At 40.9% G+C, this 22,175-nt stretch overlaps 1 protein-coding gene across 1 annotated transcript in view; it reads right to left on the bottom strand.

The window, feature by feature from the left end:
- LOC117403252 (protein enabled homolog) overlaps positions 1-22,175 on the bottom strand; it is a 300,703-nt gene that overhangs the window by 103,820 nt on the left and 174,708 nt on the right. Inside the window, 1 exon segment of the mRNA XM_059024330.1 lies at positions 2,045-2,126. Within this exon segment, the coding sequence (XP_058880313.1) occupies positions 2,045-2,126 (82 nt within the window).

Below are 22,175 nucleotides of genomic sequence, written 5' to 3'. Positions count from 1 at the left end.
CTCTGTGTTGGAGCCACAATGGTATCAGTTTCATAATCTCGACTACTGAGATACAAACACACATGAAGATATTAATAAAAGGTAGTTGCATTTTTCGAAAAACTGGATGTCTCGCTAGCTCCAGCAACAGACACATGAACTGGCAGAATAATTGCTACACTTATATGTTCGATCCGCTCTGTACAATCCAGTGTAAAAAGTTAAGTAAGAAATTGACTATTCTTAATTTCATTTTGACTATCTTCTACTTTTTCATTTTTGTAGGTTAATAAATAGGTTGCCGTTAAAGCTAAATTACATAGTTTAAAATAAATATTTAATACTTAAGTTTTCTCTTTAAGGATTTTTTTTTGTTTGTTTTACTAAAACTTTTTTTTTTAAACTATAATACAATTTCATGTGTAAACCCAGTGATTCAACCAAGACGTAATTGTTTTGCGTCTGTGAATCAAACAAACAAATCTTTTGAACCAATTCACCAAACTGAACTGAATCAAACTAATCGAGTAAGTGAAAAGAATCAAACTGCACATCACTATTCTGAATACTTTAAACACACCCAACTACTGAGAGGCAGCAAATTCTACATTTCTATTGGAGATTCAGCTTGCTAGATTTAAAACGAGATAACAATTACAGTAGAAGGAATGTTCGCGGGATCTAAAGCTATATTAGTTAGATAGTGAGAATTTAGAACAGAATTGCAAATTGTCGCAATGTAAAAAAAAAATGCCTAAAAACCCCAGAAGAATGTGCACATGACCATAAGGATTTTGCTGTGGAAGCAAAGGAAAGAAGGTACCTAAATGTGCAATTACTGTCTGTTGAGTTACTACTATTATGACAGAAAAAAAACGCCCAAGCATTTTGGAAAGTAACCGAAAACAATAATTTCATACAGTATAAACAAAGCGAAAGCCCCAGGGGGAAAAAAAAAAAGATTTACATAAAACTTGAAAATAGATCAAAATAAGCACCGAAGAATGAAGACTTAAAAATATGCCCTTCTTAAGATCCTTAACATTACATTACAGCGCATATACATTTAATCCTTAACAGTAAATGGTGTAATTTGAAGCCATACCTCCTGCCTTGTTTACTAAAGTGTCCAGATGCTTGTTTGTTTGTGTATATAGTTATGTATAAAGTGCTAGCAACAGTCAAAAGAACCTTTTTTAAATGTTCAGGTTTTTTGTGTTTCACACGGTTTCTCCACTTGCCACAATCCTTGGACAATGTTACGATTACTGCTACAATCATTGGCAAACTCAGTTTGTTTGCAAGTACTGTACTTCCAGCTCCCAGAACTTCCTGTTGGCTGCGGTATGTTAGAAGCAAGATTTTCAGACAGTAACACGTGTTTCTTAAATGTCTACATACCCCTGAAGAAGAGACTTTGAAAGTGGAACTTAAAGGAGCAAGCGTTATTTACAAATCAGAGGAGTCTACTACAAGTAGACGGTACCGATACTATATGCAAGGTTTCGTTGCTTCGTTCTATTTTTGATGGCAAAATTAAATCTTAATTCACACAGAAGCAGAAACACAACTGACACAAATGACAGGCTTCCTGTTGATTTAAACATTTCCGCCTCTGTGGGTCTAATATGCCATAGTTTCATTTTGTAATCTGGTTATTTTACAGCTGATGTTTGGTCAAAATAAAAGTTTATTTTATATTAACTAAAAATAAAAATAAAACATTTATTCCTAAAAACCGTTGCTACCCCCCAACCCCCTCACCCGTGGATCTTGACACACTCTTTTAGAAAGGCTCCGTCGCCGTTGACTGCAGGCATCATGACTGCATGTCCAATCACAATACATGATTGTATGTAGTATGTACAGTAATTTCATATGATAACGTACTGGGGGGGTCGTCACAGCCTGAAATATTTCCAAAGGGGGACCCAGCAAAAAATGTTTGAGAACCCCTGCTTTAGGCGGAGCATTTACAACGGGAAAGTTTCGTTTCACCACAAGGTTGTTCCCTAAGCCGAAGTTTTCTCTTAGGAGGTGTTCCTATATGAGGAAACTACTGTACCTTCTCTGCATCTCCAGCTCCTCCTGTGAAGTACCATTCTGCACCTGGGAAAGCTGAGCGTTTTGTCGTGGCAATGTTGGACCTACAGAAAAAACAAAAAGCATATTTTAAGAGCATGCTCCTGGACAGTTTTACAACCTATACTGTACCACCAAGACAAACACCCTCATAGGGTTACCATTAAGGGTGTCATTTTTACATCAGCACAGCAAGGGGAGTAGCATTAGTACTCAGGTCATTGAAAAAGTAAAACTGTTTATGTAGTAGGCACTGTTTAGCATACTGGGCTCAGCGGATGGGGTAATTAGTGACTATGCTGCTAGAAATTCAAGTCACAATCACAGGAAAACTTCAAATCTAGTTATCAAACCGTGTCAGCTTGGCACTAGAAAAGCAGTTTCTGGACAATTTGATTAACCACTTCTATGCTGCCCAACATATCTGGTATGTCCTAATTAAAAAAAAAAAAAAAAAAAACGCTGGATTGCTGTTTTTCACTCGGGATCCATCAACTAGAAGCTTTACAGATATGTGGTCAGTGGTTCTAATTTCATTATGTTACAGTGATAAAATACCTTCCATGTGACACAGTTGTTAGACCTAATCTACAGCCTGCTTGAATGCTTCTGCTGGCCAGCATTATGATACATCTAGAGCAAATTTAAAACAATCTGCATCTAGCTTGTTTCTCTGCAATGAGGATTGATAACACAAAAGTTCTCCTTTGATTAGGAGTGTTACCATCTTGTGTTTTGTGGAATTAGCTTTGAAGTGACACACCTGTATTTCTCTGCACTGTACTGCATTCTCTTTTGTTTATGTGACTATACAGAAATACCCTCCTACTTCTGTGGTTGTCATGTCCACATTATTGAAACTTCTCACGTGTGTGCCAACACACTTGGATCATGTGGCCAAAGATACTTTATGACTTCATGGCTTCATTATTTTTTTCTCCAGTGATGTTTGAGGCCAGCGATCAGAAGCTCAAAGGACCACATGGTTTTGTTACAGTTCCTGTACTTGCAACCTCTGCATTGAGTCTGGTTGAGTTGGTGTTGGAGAGAAACAAGTTCACCTAATTTTCGATTGATTCGCTTATGTAAAATATAATTTTTGGACTATTCAAATTTTTTATATTTGATCTAATTTTATTTGTCTACTGTCTTCTATTTGTATTTTTTGATATAATAATTCACATATAAATGACAATTTTATTAAAAATGTATCAGATTTTTCTACATTTAAAAAAAAGTAATTATAGTAATTAGTAATTTTTCTAAACCTTTCAGGATATATATATATATTTTCTCCCTTCAAAAAAATAAATAAACTGATAGGAATTGTGTTGGTTTCATTGTATTTTTGTGTCCTCGTCCATTTAAAAAAAATAAAAATAAATAAAAACTACAACAAATACATGGGAGGCGTGGATAGGTCAGACCAGATGCTGGAGCTGTACAATGCTGCAGGATGATGAAGGCACAGTATAAGAAGCTTGTCATGTACATGGTCCAGATCTCACTGTACACCTACATAGTGTACCTAACTACAGCACCAGAGATTCAGCTCACATTTCTTGAATTTCACACCTCTGTGCTCTCCAGCCTTTTGTTCTATACACAAGGAGTACCAGAGACTGAAAGATTAGAAACTGTGGCAAGGCTTAGCTTATATATATATATATATAGAGTCATACTTGTACTTGCCAGAACCAAAGTCATTGTATTTATCTTGCTCTTAATTGTATTATTACTTGTACTGTGATTCTTGAAATGTATTTTTGTTTACGACTGTAAGTCGCCCTGGATAAGGGCATCTGCTAAGAAATAAATAATAATAATAATAATAATAATAATAATAATTAGAAAAATGCAGAAAGGTAGCACTTTATAAGTCAGGAACAAATAATGTTCTTATTTTGCTCTAAAATGCCATTATAACACGGAGCATGTCACTTGGCATTTTTTGCTTGCCTTATAATTGTAGGTTAATAACATTGAGCTTGTAATGTCAGTAAGAAAAGCCAGCTTTATTAGCCAGTCTGGATCATCAAGTTCCTTTTCTTTTCCCTTACTTTCAAGGAAGTTGTGAATTACAGGGAGCAGGCTGAGAAATCGTTCCAGCACTCGTCCTCGAGAAAGCCTCCTGACTTCGTTATGCATAACCAGATCACCATACTCCGTTTCATACTCCTCAATTAATTCTCTGAACTGCCGGTGGTTCAGGGCTTTCGAAACAATGAAATTCATAATCTTGGTGACTACCTGCATAATCTTTTGCATTTTGCCGTTTTTCACCTTGCTCACAAGAGCTTCTTGGTGAATTATGCAGTGAAACCCAAAAAAGTGGAATCCCCTCTTTCTTTTTCATTAGACCCAGCAATCCTTTTTCTTTGCCTCTCAAACTTGGGGCACCGTCAGTACACACAGATACGAGTTTCTTACAAGAGAGGCCAGTCTGATAAAAAAAAAAATAATTTAAGTGCATTCACAATATCTTCACCCCTTGTTTGTGTTTTCAGTGGAATCAAACCCAGGAGTTCTTCGCAGAAGCATTCGTCTTTGGGGAAACGAGCCCACACACATAATTGTGATACATTGCAAATGTCAGTACTCTCATCAAGAGCAACACTATAACAAGGAGCTGTCAAAACATCTGAAATGACTTGTTGTCTGATGTCTTGGCCGATCACTTCAACCCTCCTCATCACTGTAGTATCAGATAACTGTAGCCCCCTAATTTGTTTTAGTATTTCATTTCTGTTGGAGAAATCGGAATGTAAAATTTCCGCAGAAGCCACAAAACATTCCTTTACAATTTCTGCATCTGTAAAAACCTTTCAGTGGCGTGCTAATATCCACGCAATTTCAAAGGATGCCTCTGTTAGACATCCTGCAAACGAGCTAGCAGTTTTTAGCACTTTCTGTTGTTTATTCAATGAACTGACAAGCTGGTTGATTTTGCTTTTCCGAATGGAACTACCAGGTGGGTATTTTTCATTAAGTTCCTCATGCACACTCAAATAATGTCGCTCCAGATTGCTGGTTTTTAATACACAGACGGTTTTCTGGCACATCAAGCAAACTGGCTTTTCAGATTCCTCATTAAAAATAAAGAAAAAGTCATTTGTCCACCTCTCCTGAAACTTGCGGTGCTCATCCTGAACTGCCCAAACTTTCCTCCGTTTTACAGTAGTTCCAGCTTCAGTTTTGTTCAGTGGGTTCATTATGCAGGTCATATACTTATAACACTTAAGCGGGAGGTGAGTAAAATACAACTCCCTGAGTTCATGGTTTTGATTTCCCTTTGTTATTTCTAATTTAAACAAATCTTTATTAATGAAGGATCATTTGAAGGGACAAATTTAGGGTAATTGGGGGTCGCCAGTGGCCTGCGGACTGTGCAATGAAGACCACTGGTCTAGGGCATGTAAACGCCTGGAAATGTCTGTAAAGGTGCACATATTTGGTATCTTTGAACTAAGGACACTCCAAGCAATTCAGAATACAAAGATTACCTGTAATATGGTTTCTTCATTGGATGATTAACTTTTCTTTTGTATCAGAAAGTATCTTGAGTAATGGCCCTGGGTCTGTGAAGATAAGGGGGCCTCTTCTATGGCATGGGAATGCAGCATATTTGTTATTTCCTCTTGCAGGCAGATGCCCCTTGGCCTTGACCAGTCTAAAACTGTCTGGATGATGCCTGTTGCTGGTGGTAAAACTTGGAACGCAATCCTGTAACCATGTTGAATAAGCCTCAGGACCCAGGGGTCTCATGCAATTTTTTCCCAGCTGGTTAGAAAATGGGACACCCTTCCTCACATTGGCAGTAGATGGGGTTGGGGGGGGGTGGGTTTGGAAGGCTGAGAAAATGTCAGGAGGAGGTAGAGGGTGTACCTCCCTCTTTATAATAGCCACGTCCTGTTTTTTGTGGTCTAAACTCCTGGCCACGTTGAAAGCGGCCCTGCCTGTTAAACCATGGTTGAGGTGGCTGGTTTCTGAATGACTTTTGTCTATTGAAAACAACCCTGTTGCACGGTGCACCTCTCCCTGTAGTAGAGCAAGATCTAATCACCTGTCTAACCTCCTTCATGTCAGACAAGGAATTCTTCAGGCTGGTGCCAAATAAAAGATCACCCTGCTTCACTGCTGCTTGCAGTTGAAGTTTTGCAGTGTTTTTCCCTTCTTCTGCCAGCTGCATGGCCACCTCTAGATTTTCAGGTGTAAAATTGTGGAAAGCTGGTTCCACAGCATATGCTGGTATTTTGCTGCATGGATCTGATAATTGTTGATCTGCATGCTGCATGTGGAGGCAGAGTAATCTTTTTTTTAAGAAATCATCTTTTTTTTTTATCAGATCCATTCAAAGAAGAAGATCTAGGAGGACATACCTGCAGTTGGTGTAGCCATGACGGTATCCAGTTTAGGTTGTTTGAAAAGGTGGTTTTTATGATCCACTGGTACCCCTGTAGAGTTTATCTACTCTGGGCAGGCATGGTGCAGAAGTAGCAGATCTTTGCCAAATAGCCTCAACATACCTCCAGACCGCCTCATGGAAGGGTAACCCTTCAAAGGCTTTTTTTATCCTTTGCATCCAAGATAATAAGGAAGTCATCCTGATCTGCACAGGTCTGGGTTTGTACCTTGAGAGGATGAAGTCCTTCTCCGTACGGCATCTGCACCTGTGTATATGGGAGAGGGGTCGTCTGTTTACTCAAAAACGTCCTCCTCGGGGGCGGAGTCAATGACATCATCGTCTCCTAGGGTGGGGGCACCTGGAAAGTATGTTCCTGCGTACTTCCGGGTGCAACGGTACCAGAACTTGCTGTACGAGCTACAGGCTGGCTGTAAAGGTTGAGCCTGCTTTGACTGCTCATATTCCTTTAGCCATTGAAAAAAAGGCATTGATGCTGTGAAGGGGATGGTTGAGCCCTGGCTGCTGGAGCCTCCGTAATGGTGGTCGCTGATTTTGCCGATACGTCTCTCTCCCTGCAACTGCGGGAGTGTGTGGATTTTTTCGTTCTTTTCCTGGGAGAAGAAAAACCTGGACCCCTGCCTGCTCTTTTAAAAGTAGAGGGTATAGAACTACCTTTATCAGAACAGAGAACCACCAAAGGGGAAGGAACTTCCTTGTGAGTTGGAGTGACTGACATGTCTACACACATTAATCATAAATTTGTGTTAGAAGATGGAGAAAGTGGGGAACCACACTTAGAACAGATGGAAGACATAGAAGCAGAAAATGGAGAAAAGGGGAAGAGAAGAAAAAAAAACTTTAACCCATACTTTTTTTTTCGAACAAAACTAGCAAAGCACGTTAGTCCTTTCCCAATCAACGCAGGAGAAATTTAGACAACCTGACTTGGATACGAGGTGGGGGTTTTATGGAGGAGGAGCATGTATTTTGTGTCAATGAGGATTATAAAAAGGATCTCTGGGAAAGAGATCTGGTTCTTTCTCTTGACCCAAGCGACATGGAGACCGGAAGTTCACATTGTGTGGAGTTCATCAGACGAGTTAAGAAACACTCTTTATTCAACAATGAAACTAAAGATTTCAGATTCAAAGGTCCAAATACTGTGACAAACAAGTGATTTTTACTACATACAATGACATTACTTCAGATTGCAGAAGGATTATGGGTAACAAACCATTGACAGGATATGTAATGTTACCCATTTCTAAAACCCTTATTTTGTGCAGATTCAGAAAATATATACTTTTTTCCTGGGTATCTCATTCTTTGGTGGCGTACTGGGCATTTGAAATTGGGGTGGGTAATATACACCATGGGCTGCATAAGTTGAAGTGGAAAAGTCAAAGTGGCCTTGTGTCAGCCTGTGACAAAAAACATATAAATATATATATATATATATATATATATATATATAGTATATATGAAATTTCTCGAAAATAAAGAATTTTAGGAAAAAATCTTTTGTAGCAAAAGTTTTGCTTTTGTGGATGTGGAAAAAAGTTACAAGAAATAGATGTCTAGAATTATTTTTGCAAAACTAGAAAAATGCTAATTCAAAAGTATTCATACCCTTTGATGCTATCAATATGATCATGCAGAACCGAATTCTAGCAAAGTCTAGAAAATGCTGGATTGTAGGTGAACATTCTTAGAGAGTGTAACGGGGAGAGATCTGTGCTGTCTGGCGCATGCGTGGTTCTGCAGGAAGAGGACAGCAGCTCGTAAGATCCGCCTGTCAGTAACGGCGATGACACGGAGAGGTGGGGAAGAGGGTGTGTTGGATTTCGCTCTCTCCGAGTGGCTGAGAGGCGGGCCTTGGGGGATTGCTCGGCCCATAAGTACTGCGCTTGGTTATGCATTCAGGTGGCCGTGTTTGGGAATATACAGTGACGCTGGCAGAAGACACCAGTGTAAAACAAGGACCAGACAAGCCCGGCTGAGGGAGACAGCCTGCCTTAATATAATTTTAAAAGTAAAAGAATAATTACGTACTCGAGGGGACGTGTGTAGGTATACAGGGAACTCTTGCCACCCCAGTGTATAGAAATAGCTGAGTGTAGGTCGGAGGCCCATACTGACCGGCTTAGCGGCAGTGGGGGCACTGTGTAAGCAGCAATTTTTGTTTTGTAGTTTTATTGCTGTGTTTTATTTTCCCTTTTTCGTTCGCCTTTTGTTTTCGTTATTATTTTGAGCACCTATGTGTATGCTACGACTTGCCAACCTTTTTACCATTGCTGGTATTAGGTTGTGCTCTGTGTCAGTGAATTGCCCACCACCCTTCCACAGAGAGTATAAAAGGGACAGGCATAGGATGATTGCTGTCATTACCAATAAGTCAATATGGGAAAAAGTAAAGAGCTATCTGAAGACCTTAAGCAGAAAATTATTTATTGTCATAAAGCTGGAGAAGGATACAAGAAGATTTCCAAGCATTTGAGTATCTCAATTTCAACTCTTGTTTCTATTGTCAAGAAGTACAAGAGTCATGGTACTGTCACAACGTCATAACAATCTGAGACCGACTGCCAAAGACATTCAAAGTGAATTAGCTGTAAGTGGGACTGGGGTTTCCATTTCAACCATAGGTCGAGTATTGCATGGTGAAGGTCTCAATGGTCGTAGGCCAAGGAAAAAGCCACTCTTAGGAAACCGTCACAAGGACAATCGCTTAAAGTTTGCAAAACAGCATTTGAATGATGGATATGGGTTCTAATCAAAGGTTTTGTGGAGTGATGAAACAACAAAATTGAGCTATTTGGTCACACTGATAGTCGTTACGTTTGGAGAAAGTCTGGTGAGGCGTACAAAGAAAAGAACACCATACATGGAGGTGGTAATATCCTTCTGTGTGGCTGTTAATGGCACAGGGAATTTGGTTCCAATACATGGTAAAATGGATTCCATAGCACACCAAAAGATATTGACCAATCATCTGAAACCCTCCGCTACAAAACTTGGTTTAAAGTGCAACTGGGTGTTCCAACACAATAACAATCAAAAGCACTCATCAAAATCTACATCAGAATGGTTAAAGAAGAATAAAATCAAGGTTCTGGACTGGCCTAGTCAAAGTCCTAATCTAAATCGGATTGAGAATCTTTGGTATGAGTTGAAGAAGGCTGTGTAGAAGAGAAGTCCTCAGAATTTGAATGAACTGGAACAAGTTTGCATTAAAGAATGGTCAAAAATCACTAAAGAATCATGCCAAAAGCTCACTGACAAATATCATCATTTAAAAGAGGTTATTTTTGCTAAAGGTGCCTCAACTAGCTATTAATTTCATTTTCCTTGTCAGGGTATGAATACTTTTGAATTAGCATTTTTAGAGTTTAAAAAATTGCTGAAATAAATCATTTCTAGACATCTATTTCTTGTAACTTTGTTTCGTCATCCACAAAAGAAACTTTTGCTACAATTATTTGTTTGAGAAGTTTCTAAAATTATACATTTCCATTGGGGTATGTAAACTTCTGACTACAAATTGTATATATATATATATATATATATATATATATATATATATATATATATATATATATATATATATATATATATACACACACAGTGCCTTGCATAAGTATTCACCCCCCTTGGACTTTTCCACATTTTGTAGTGTTACAACCTGGAATTCAAATGGATTTAATTAGGATTTTTTTGTCTCTGATCTACACAAAATAGTCCATAATGTCGAAGTGGGGAAAAAAATCTACATATTTTTCAAAATTATTTACAAATAAAAAACTGAAAAGTCTTGATTGCATAACTATTCACCCCCTTTGCTGTGACACCCCTAAATAAGCTCTGGTGCAACCAATTGCCTTCAGAAGTCACATAATTAGTTGAATAGAGTCCACCTGTGTGCAATTAAAGTATCACATGATCTCAGATTAAATACACCTGTTTCTGGAAGGCCCCAGAGTTAGTTAGAGAGCATATCTAAACAAACAGCATCATGAAGACCAAGGAGCTATCAAAACAAGTCCGGGATAAAGTTCTGGAGAAGCACCAATCAGGGTTGGGTTATAAAAAAATATCCCAAACTATGAACATCCCCCGGAGCACCGTTAAATCCATTATTAAAAAATGGAAAGAATATGGCACAACCACGACTCTGCCTAGAGAAGGCCGTCCACCAAAAAACTCAGTGACCAGGTAAGGAGGGCATTAGTCAGAGAAGCAACCAAGAGGCCAGCTGGGCAGAAGGCACTGGTGTCGTTGTCCATCAAATCAACAGTACGAAGGTAACTCTTGAAATTATTACTTAAAAGATGTGTTGCAGTAAGAATACTTCTGTTAAGAAAGGGGAACAAGACTAAAATACTAAAATTTGTACAAGAACACAGAAATTGGACTATAGAACAATGGTCAAAGGTGCTTTGGACTGCTGATGGATGAACAGTGACACCTTTGCCTTCTGCCTGTTCTGTTGTCAATTCAACACTTGTCTTCTTTCTATTCCTTAAGGATATTATCGTCAAGTATTGCTAATCCTTGTTAGACAGCTTTTTGGGTCAGTCCTGGGTTTGTCAATTACAGATGACGTTTCTCAGTACTTGTTGATTATGCTTCAGATACCACACCTTGAAAATCGAGAGATGTGAGCTATTTCACTCAATGTTTTTCCTTCTTTATGAATGTCAAGGTTGTTATAATAGTAAAAAACACTAGTAAGGACATAAAGTTTACAAACGAGAGAAGGCCATTCGGCCCATCTTGCTTGTTTGGTTGTTAGTAGCTTATTGATCCCAGAATCTCATCAAGCAGCTTCTTGAAGGATTCCAGGGTGTCAGCTTCAACAACATTACTGGGGAGTTGGTTCCAGACCCTCACAATTCTCTGTGTAAAGAAGTGCCTCCTATTTTCTGTTCAGACTGCCCCTTTATCTAATCTCCATTTGTGACCCCTGGTCCTTGTTTCTTTTTTCAGTCGAAAAAGTCCCCTGGGTTGACATTGTCGATACCTTTTAGAATTTTGAATGCTTGAATCAGATCCCCGCATTAGTCTTCTTTGTTCAAGACTTGAATAGATTAAATTCTTTTAGCCTGTCTGCATACGACATGCCTTTTAACCCTTTGCGGTCCATTGTCGGACTGGGTCCGACATTGCAATTATTCCTCACAGGTCCTTTGTCGGACTGGGTCCGACATAATTATAGCAACGCAATAAACGGGTGTCTAGTCGTTTTTTCTCCGGAAAAAGCCGAGAAAACCATTCAATTGCCGAGTGGGAGCAACAAGAGCCGAGACAAGTCGAAAAAAAAAAAAAAAAAAAAAAGGCGGATCTCATGAATAGTCATACATGGTATCAGGTATCAGATAACGGGGGCGGACGTAAGTAAACAAGTTGGCTGACTGAATCAGCGCACAGAAAACACAGACATTTGCAGAGCTTTTTTGAGATGTTATAGTAATAAAATAATGACTTGGATCGCATTATTGAGGAGTTTGGTGATAAAACGAGTGATCCGGAGATGATCGATCGGTATGTACGACTATTATTATTATTATTATTTATTTCTTACATAGGTGAACGCTATAGCAAACGAAAGGGTGGGGCGGGGCTGGAGATGCTTAGTGAGTGCTTTGTTGATATGCAGGGCCATTTAAACCCGTTTGACTGTGAAAAAAAATACTTTTAAACAGTGCGTCTAAAATTAACTGCGCGTGTGAAAATTAATTAGACCTGGCGTGCCTGACGCGCAATTAATAAATGGACCGCAAAGGGTTAAACCCAGGATAATTCTGGTTTACTGTAAAGCTACGTCTTAGTTGGTGCTTATCTTGGCGAGAGCCGAATTCAAATCAGCATGAAGTTTTAACGTCTACTCTTGTGTAATGGAAATCTTGAAGATCTGGATACTTCCACTGACTGCTGTGAAGAGTGCAGCTGGCAACAAGGGAAAGTCCTCGTGACAGCCTGGAGAGACAGCTGACAGGAGGAAAGAGACCCCATTGGGGCTGGCAAGGGTTAGCTACCCATGTCGGCAGTATCCAGCTCTGTGTTTACAGGATGCTGGAGACACCCACCCAAGACTTCTAAGAAATTAAAGAGAAAAATACCCCTAGACTCTGTGAGAGCGGGTGCGGAAGATGACAACGTTGGACAACACGGTTAACGACTTAGGAACGGAAACAGATATGAGTATGGAGAGTACTTCACAAAAGACTAGTTCAAGATCTGCAGTTAGCAAAGACATGGAACTCCAGGTTTGTGTCTGCGGCTGGAGCAAGGCGACAACGGTCAGGGGTTTGAAGATTCATCAAGGGAGAATGAAATGCTTGAGGGAGAAGGGACAAGGGCTTCGCATTGATCAGTACTTCTTACGAAGTCAGTCAAGTCAGTTGAATGAAATCCAGCGACAGGAAGCAAACCACAGTTCGCAGGATATCAGCACCCCTGTCATAGACGTGAGGAGGACTTGCATGGACACAGTTAGTGATGAACCTAATGATCCTTGTGAACCCGGTCAGACAAACCAGCATAAGAGAGAAAAGAACCTCAACAGGCACAAGCCTGGAGTCAAATGGCCAAGAGCTTATGAGAAAACTGCGGGGGACACAGTAAACACAGATCTCTGCTTTGCATTGGAAAGGTTAAGTGGAGCAGTTGAAAAGAAGCTGGATAAATTTGGGGACATCACTACATATATGGAAGCAAGAGGTTTGGAGTTGAAAAAAGGAAGGAAAAAGTACAAACTATTCCTGGAAAGTCTAGACGGCAGCAGGAGATTGAACGCTTAGTTAGAGAAAGGAGACAGCTGAGGAAGCAATGGAGAAGAGCAGAACTAAGTCAGAAGGAGGGACTCAATCTCTTACAAAGGGTCATAAAAGATAAGCTTGCAACATTGCGCAGAGCTGAGCGCCTACGGAAACGCTACAAAAAGGAGCATGCGAGAGCGAACTTTTATAAAGACCCATTCAAATTTGTAAAGAAGTTATTCACCAGTGAGAAGAATGGCACACTAAAAGCATCTAAGGTTGAGCTGGAAAGATATTTGGAGGAAACACATACAGATTCAAAAAGATTCCCCTACCGACCTAAGCCCTCCTTACCCGGGCAGTGCTCAGCCAATTGTGCGCCGCCCCCTAGGAACTCCCGGTCACGGTCGGCTGTGACATAGCCTGGATTCGAACCTGCGATCTCCAGGCTATAGGGCACATCCTGCACTCCGCGCGGAGCGCCTTTACTGGATGCGCCACTCGGGAGCCCCCAAGGACACAGTTCTTGTGGGAGAAGTTAGACAACAAGCAGTGGAAGGGTTGAAGAGCATAGACAGCAGCGCTTTACCAGGCAAACTAAAACTCTGGTGCTTTCAGTTTGGTCTACTGCCGAGGTTGCTGTGGCCACTGACTGGTTTCTTTGACAACAGTTGAGAAGCTGAAAGCTTTAATCAGTTCATACATCAGGAAATGGTTGGGAGTTCCACGCTGCCTCAGCAGAGTGGGCCTCTATGGTAAAGGAATACTGCAGCTACCAGTCTCCGTTCTAACCGAGGAGTTTAAGTGCGCCAAGGTCAGACTGGAAATGACATTAGTAGAGTCACGCGACAAATGCGTAAGGGAGGCAGCACCTGTGTTGAAAACTGGAAGAAAGTGGGCGTCAAAGAAAGCTGTGGAAGATGCAAAGGCTGCCCTTTGAATTGGTGATATCATGGGGCAAGTTCAGCATGGAAGAGGGGGTCTTGGTCTCAGTTCAGCTCCTCCTACATGGCACAAGGCAGCCCCAGCTCAAAGGAGGAAGCTGGTAGTCAACGAGGTGCAAAAGCAGGAGGAGAGGATGAGGTGGTAAAGGCCATTTCCCAGGCCAAGCAGGGAGAATGGATGAGATGGGAGAGTGTGGAACAACGCAAGATTGGCTGGCAAGACCTATGGTCAATGGAACAGTGCAGGATCAGTTTCCTCATCAGGTCAACATATGATGTTCTCCCATCACCACAGAACCTAAACCTCTGGGTAGGAGAGGATCCCTCATGTCCTTTGTGTTCATCACCTGCAACATTAAGGCACATTTTGACAGGATGTAAGGTGGCTCTTAGCCAAGGATGGTTTACTTGGCGCCATGACCAGGTGCTGCGATGTTTGGCCTTAGCATTGGAAGACAAGTAACATGACCAATAAGTTGCCACCAGTTCCATCAAAACATTACACACAAAAGACAACATTCCTCCACCCAGGAGAGCAACCACCAAGAAAAGGTGTTAAAACCAATCCTCGCCCAGGACAACTGGAAGCTGCTAGAGAATGGAAAATGCTGGCAGATGTTGGTCAACGGCTTATTTTTCCACCTGAGATTGCAACCACTAAACTTCGACCAGATATTGTCTTGAGGTCTGGATCAGCACACCTTGTTCACCAGGTAGAGTTAACAGTGCCATGGGAGGATGCTGTAGATGAGGTGTATGAGAGGAAGAAACTTCGGTATGCTCAACTAGCCACTGAAGCGGAACAGCGAGGATGGAGGTGGGTTGTCGAGGATTTGTGGCACACTCTACAACCCGGTTTCTCAGAGACGTCGGATTCAGTGGCCAAGAGTTGCGTCGCACAGTGAAGAACTTATCTGAAGTAACAGAGAGGAGCAGCAACTGGCTATGGTTGAGACGGAAAAATTCTGGCTGGGGATCTCAAGCACAATAGAAAGAAAGAAACGGTGATGTACGGGTAAGTAAGCTGGGCTGAGTTGAGTGGGGGACGGAGGGGGGTGATGCTGGGACGCCAGAATCACCGTCGAGCCCTCTTGAGGTGTTGTGGGCTAGTCGACGAAACACTAAGGATGGAAGGTGCCCACCTTAAGACTCCAGAGATGTACCCTACTTAGCTCAATCCAGACGGTTGTCATGCTGATGCGCTGGAGAGACCGGACTGTGGTTGACCCCGGAGCCAGCATCGCAGCCGTTGTGTGTGCTGATGCGCTAGGGAGGCAATAAGCTGATCCCTGGAGCCAGCATCACACTTCAGCCATTAACACCGGACAGAAGGATATTTACATCATCATATGGAAGCAAACGCAAATGGATGGAGACACAGATGGATCACATTAGTTTACTGTAAAGCTACGTCTTAGTTGGTGCTTATTTTGGCGAGAGCCGAGTTCAAATCAGCATGAAGTTTTAACATCTACCCTTGTGTAATGGAAATCATGGTCTCTCTTCTTTGCACTCTTTCTACAGCAGCAATATCCTTTTTGTAACGAGATGACCAGAATTGAACACAATATTCTAGGTGAGGTCTTACTAATGCATTGTAAAGTTTTAACATTACTTCCCTTGATTTAAATTCAACACTTCTCAATATATCCAAGCATCTTGTTAGCCTTGTTGGAGGGTCTGAGTAAATTGTTGATGCTCATAATGCACCAAAGTAGAACAATGCAACATGTCTAAGACTTTTGCACAGCAGTATGTATATGTATATGTATATGTATATATATATATATATATATATATATATATATGGAACATATGATAGCACAGAGCATCAAAAGGGCCTCAACAGACAAAAGGTTAACCCTTAGCGGTCCATTTATTCAGTGCGTCTCAGGCGTGTCAGGTCCAATTTATTTTCACACGTGCAGTTTATTTAAGACGTGCTGTTTAAAAGTATTTTTTTTCCACAGTAAAACAGGTATAAAAGGCACTGCATATCAACAGGACACTCAGTACTGCATCTACAGCCCTGCCCCACCCCTTGTTCGGTGTATTTTTTGACATACTTCTTCATAGTAGTGCATACCGACAAATCATCTCCTGATCACTCGTTTTATCACCAAACTCCTCAATAATGCAATCCAAGTCAATATTATATTACTATAACATCTAAAAAAGCTCTGCAAATGTCTGTGTTATTCTTTGAGCACTGGATGCAGAAGCAGCTATCTTGTTTGTTTAGTTTATGTCTGTTATCTCTGTGGTGTCGGGGCTATGTGTATTGTTTAGATCCGCCCCCTTTTTTTTCGGCTTCTCTCGGCTCCTATTGGTCTCACTTGGCCATTGAATGGTTTTCTTAGCTTTTTCCGGAGAAAAAACAACTAGAGACCTGTTTTTTACATCTTTTTGATGATGTCGGACAGGGTACGACGTTGGACCGGAAAGGGAAAATTGCAATGTCGGACCAGGTCCGACATAGGACCGCAAAGGATTAAATATTGTGTGGGGAGACACTGGTAGAAAAGCCTACAAAAGCACAAACACTGACAAAGTTAAAAATGTAAACACTATTTAATAACTGCAACCACCACATAGTGTGTGTGTGTGTCTAAATACCAAATTCCTCTTTAATACAAGCAGGGAAATGGGGTCACATTTAACTACCACCACATTAACTCAAAAACACTGCAGGCACATTTTTAGTTCCACCCAATTGTTCAAGCTGAAATACTTATTTGTTGCATGCAACTTATTAAAGTGTATTTTTTTAAGCTATGAAGCAGGGTGCCAAAGGATATACTTCCCTATCTTCCCATGCATTTTTTTTTAATCGATTATTAAATCTAGACTGCTATTCTGGGTTTAAAAGTGACAACCCCATTACTCTGCATTCAATGATTCTTGCTATAACATTGATATAGCCTAGTTGGCGAAGGCTGCAAAGGATGTTCATTAATTTTCTTACTGAAATGTAAATACTGGAGTGTTTGTTTCTCAACAGTGGAGAAATATGTTTCTTTGTTTATTAATAATAATAATAATAATAATAATAATAATAATAATAATAATACAGCTTTCTTTCCATATTTGATGGCAACTTTAGTCACTATTTGTTTTTAAACAGCTGCAACATGTACAGTAACGATTTGAACAAAACGCACTATATCTACACCCAGTACAAACTCTATTTATTATTGTTGGAAAACATGGAACAAGTATTGAATAGCAGTTTGCTACGCATGAGGAATGACGGCTGTATTCATGTTATTTTTCTGAAAAGTGATTTAACATTGGATAGAAAAAACTGTTAGTTCCAAAAATGCAAGCACTGCTGTAATAGATGAAGACTGGCTATATACTCTGGGTATATAGATACTTGCACTGCATTGACTCCGAGCAAGCAAGAAATAATAGCAGCTTCATTGAGCAATGGATGGCCAGCAGCACACGGCTGTACAAACAAGTCCTTTGATCTCCAGCCCTTTGACATGAAAGAAGTTTGCCCTTCGGGGAGTCCACTGGGGTATAAAACTAGTTAAACAGGTTTTTGCTTAGAAAATACAGCTGGTTTATGAGGGGGTCATAAAGCTAGTTTTCAAGGGTACCAGAAGGAGCCAGGCTCTAAGACTTCAGAGAGATCCAAAGAGATGATGCCACTGGAATCAAAGGGTCTCAAGAAGATGACAAAAACCAGATGTATGGACCTTTGTGGCACCAGGGGTCTGAAGAATGCACTGAGTTCAGAGGTCTTCACACTAGATCACACACACACACACACACTAAATGAAATATATGGTAACAGGATAATGAGTTGTACCTTTTCTATTGGTTAAGTGTCAGAGAAAGAGGAGGAGAGAGACACCTATGCAGAAGGGTATTTAATGTCATGCAACAATTGTAAGAACGAGTATTCTGTTTGTCCTGTACCTGGGACCAGACTCCCTGCATATTTCAATAAACCTAACAACTGATTGAAGAAAAGGACTCTGTGCAGTTTCTTGAATCTACTTACTCACCATCCTTTTTTTTTTAAGTTACATCAATTATTAATGGACAATCCAGAAAATGAACACAATCTGACTAAATGTACTATGTAGAAATATCTGCAATACATAATCTTGACCTATTGGCTGAATAGTTTCAGATTATTTTTTCCTTCCCTTTTCTATGTTTCTCAATTATTTTGCAGTATAAAACACTTTTTGCATTTTCTTTCTTTCAAATTGCTGAACCGTTTTAGTTAATCAATGTGCATAGTAAATTCATAAGCTTCCAAAACCAACCTAACATATTAAGCATTCTATTTAACTTTCACCACAGTAGCTGCCAAACTATTTGATCAATACAGTTTGCAGATCTACACAGCAATATTTCTTTCTGAATAAATACCAGCACCTGCTTATTAAAACAATGCACTGCAACTCTGTAAATAAAATACATTTTAGTGTGAAAACTGAAGCACATCAAAGAATATTAAAGCCCCTTCCTTGCCCTGTGAGGAGAACAGGTTGTTGTGAAAACCTACATACGAAAGGGGAGACATGATCCCATTTCTGACAGTAGATATACTGCCAGAGTCCATTTCCACCATCCTGGGGCCTGGAGCCGACACCACCTTCCACAGAGTCCTCAGAAACCAAGTGAACGACCATCCCTTTTACATTCTAGCACTGCACAGGAGCGGAGAGCTTCAAACCTTCCTCCGGTTCCAAAACATTGATTCACAAACCCAAATCACTTTTCAATAAAGATATGAAGTTACTTGCTGAATGCAGAAGGACGAGTATCCTAAGGGGCTCGGTCTAGTGAACAGTGCTTTACAGCTTATTGTTTACATATTGGTATGAGGCTGCACTAACTCCTGCTGCAGTTTGCATTTCCTGCCCATACTAAATTATTCATATCATGTCTGCGAAGGGCAAGCAAAATGCCCTTCAGATTACTATCAATGTTATAAGTTTATCTACAGTAGAGTTACTTAAAATAACAGGAATATAAAAAAAAAACCTAGTCATTAGTGTTCTGTTCTGTTCTCAAAATGAAAACATTATCAGGGTTAGCCTATTATAAGACCTAGGCACAATTCTAGACTCCATTCACTAAACCTTTTAAACCTTTTTGGTTTGGTTGCTACTGTACAAAACAAAATATATATACAGTGCCGTGAAAAAGTATTGGCCCCGTCTGATTTTCTACATTTTTCACATTGTATTTGGTCAGAGTTTTTTGTGGGTTGTAGTAGTATATAGAGGGAGTCAGAGAAAAAATGACACCAACGTTTGGTGCTTCTTTCATTTGTTTGGTGTGCAAGGTAATTAAACATGCAATCTAGGTGTGAAAAAGTTATTGCCCCCTCTAGTTAACTCAACCCAATTAAAGGGATAATTAGGGTCGGCTGTTTGAGTACTTCAGTTAACAACCAGGCCTGATTTGGGCCAGCCCTGCCCAATATAAATCTGACTAACTTTGGCCCTTACCATCAGAGTGAAGTTGTCAGCACACAGGTTCTACAGGCACAAGATGCCACGAACAAAAGAAATTCCTGAAGACCTCCAGAAAAAAGTTGTTGATGCCTATCAGTCTGGAAAGGGTTACAAAGCTATTTCTAAGGCTCTGGGGCTCCACCAAACCACAGTCAGAGCCATATTATCCAAATGGAGAAAGTTTGGGACAGTAGTGAATCTTCCCAGAAGTGGCCGTCCTGCCAAAATCTCTCCAAGAGCAAGGCGTAAAATCGTCCAGGAAGTCACAAAGAACCCTAGAACAACATCCAGGGATCTGCAGGCCTCTCTCGCCTCGGCTAAGGTCAGTGTTCATGACTCCACCATCAGAAAGACACTGGGCAAAAATGGGATTCATGGCAGAGTAGCAAGACGGAAACCATTGCTCATGAATGCTCGTCTCAAGTTTGCAAAAAAGCACCTGGATGATCCTCAAGAGTTCTGGAAACCAAACACTGCATTCCACAGCAAGAAACTCATACCAACGGTAAAGCATGGTTGTGGTAGTGTCATGGTTTGGGGATGCTTTGCTGCATCAGGACCTGGACACCTTGCCATCATTGAAGGAACCATGAATTCTGCTCTGTATCAGAGAATTCTACAGGAGAATGTCAGGCCATCCGTCCGTGAGCTGAAGCTGAAGTGCAGCTGGGTCATGCAGCAAGACAATGATCCGAAACTCACAAGCAAGTCTACATCAGAATGGTTGAAGAACAAGAAATTTAAAGTTTTGGAATGGCCTAGTCAAAGTCCAGACCTAAATCCCATTGAGACATTGTGGCAGGACCTGAAACGAGCAGTTTATGCTCGAAAACCCACAAATGTCACTGAGTTGAAGCAGTTCTGCATGGAGGAGTGGGCCAAAATTCCTCCACGGCACTGTGAGAGACTAATCAATAACTACAGGAAGAGTTTGGTTGCAGTTATTGCTGCTAAAGGTGGCATAACCAGTTATTGAGCCTAAGGGGGCGATTACTTTTTCATACGGGGGCATTGGATGTTGCATAACTCTCTTTAATAAATAAATGAAATATGTATCAAATTTTTGTGTTATTTGTTCACTCAGGGTCCCTTTTATCTAATATTAGGTTTTGGTTGAAGATCTGATAACATTTAGTGTCACAAATATGCAAAAATGCAAAAATCAGACAGGGGGCAAATACTTTTTCATGGCACTGTACATCATGGACGAGTGGTGCCCCGGCTGTGGCAATTATGGGCACACAGTGGCTATCTGCCCCTCCCAATACCCGGAGGAGAAGTCATTTGTTGTATCCGAAGAGAGGGAGGAAAAGACCCATTTGTGGGGACCACCCAACGCCCCGCTTCTCGGGCCAAGCCTGGAGAGAACTGCCTGCCCAGAAGAGGGTAAAAGGGAGGAGCGGCCGTGCCTGCAGAAGGCCCAAGTGGGAGGAGCCCGAGCGTCCAGCGCCCAAGTGGGAGAAGTCTGAGCGTCCAGTGTCCAGAAGGGGGAACCTGTGCGTCCGCAGTCCAAGAGGGGGGAGGCCAAGTGTCCAGAGCCCAAGTATCCACCAGCAGGGGAAGATTACCTGCTGTTCCAGCCACCACCAGCAAGGGAAGACTGTCTGCTGTTTCCGCCACCACCAGCAGGGGAAAATGACCTGCTGCCCCCACTTCCACTGCCATGGGAGGACTGCTTACCGCTCCCACTTCCACCGCCATGGGAGAAATGCCTGCCGCTCCCACTTCCACCGCCATGGGAGGACTACCTGCCACTCCTGCCTCCATCATCCGGGGGAGTACTGGAACTACCGCTGCCAGGATCTGATAACATTCAGTGTCAAAAATATGCAAAAATCCAGAAAATCAGACAGAGAGCAAAAACTTTTTCACAGCACTGTATATATATATATACACAGTGCCTTGCGAAAGTATTCGGCCCCCTTGAACTTTGTGACCTTTTGCCACATTTCAGGCTTCAAACATAAAGATATGAAACTAATTTTTTGTGAAGAATCAACAACAAGTGGGACACAATCATGAAGTGGAACGAAATTTATTGGATATTTCAAACTTTTTTAACAAATAAAAAACTGAAAAATTGGGCGTGCAAAATTATTCAGCCCCCTTAAGTTAATACTTTGTAGCGCCACCTTTTGCTGCGATTACAGCTGTAAGTCGCTTGGGGTATGTCTCTATCAGTTTTGCACATCGAGAGACTGAAATTTTTGCCCATTCCTCCTTGCAAAACAGCTCGAGCTCAGTGAGGTTGGATGGAGAGCATTTGTGAACAGCAGTTTTCAGTTCTTTCCACAGATCCTCGATTGGATTCAGGTCTGGACTTTGACTTGGCCATTCTAACACCTGGATATGTTTATTTGTGAACCATTCCATTGTAGATTTTGCTTTATGTTTTGGATCATTGTCTTGTTGGAAGACAAATCTCCGTCCCAGTCTCAGGTCTTTTGCAGACTCCATCAGGTTTTCTTCCAGAATGGTCCTGTATTTGGCTCCATCCATCTTCCCATCAATTTTAACCATCTTC

The sequence above is a fragment of the Acipenser ruthenus genome, chromosome 5 (assembly GCF_902713425.1).
Source record: "Acipenser ruthenus chromosome 5, fAciRut3.2 maternal haplotype, whole genome shotgun sequence".
Taxonomy (NCBI): domain Eukaryota; kingdom Metazoa; phylum Chordata; class Actinopteri; order Acipenseriformes; family Acipenseridae; genus Acipenser; species Acipenser ruthenus.
This window is presented reverse-complemented; position numbering and strand designations above follow the sequence as displayed.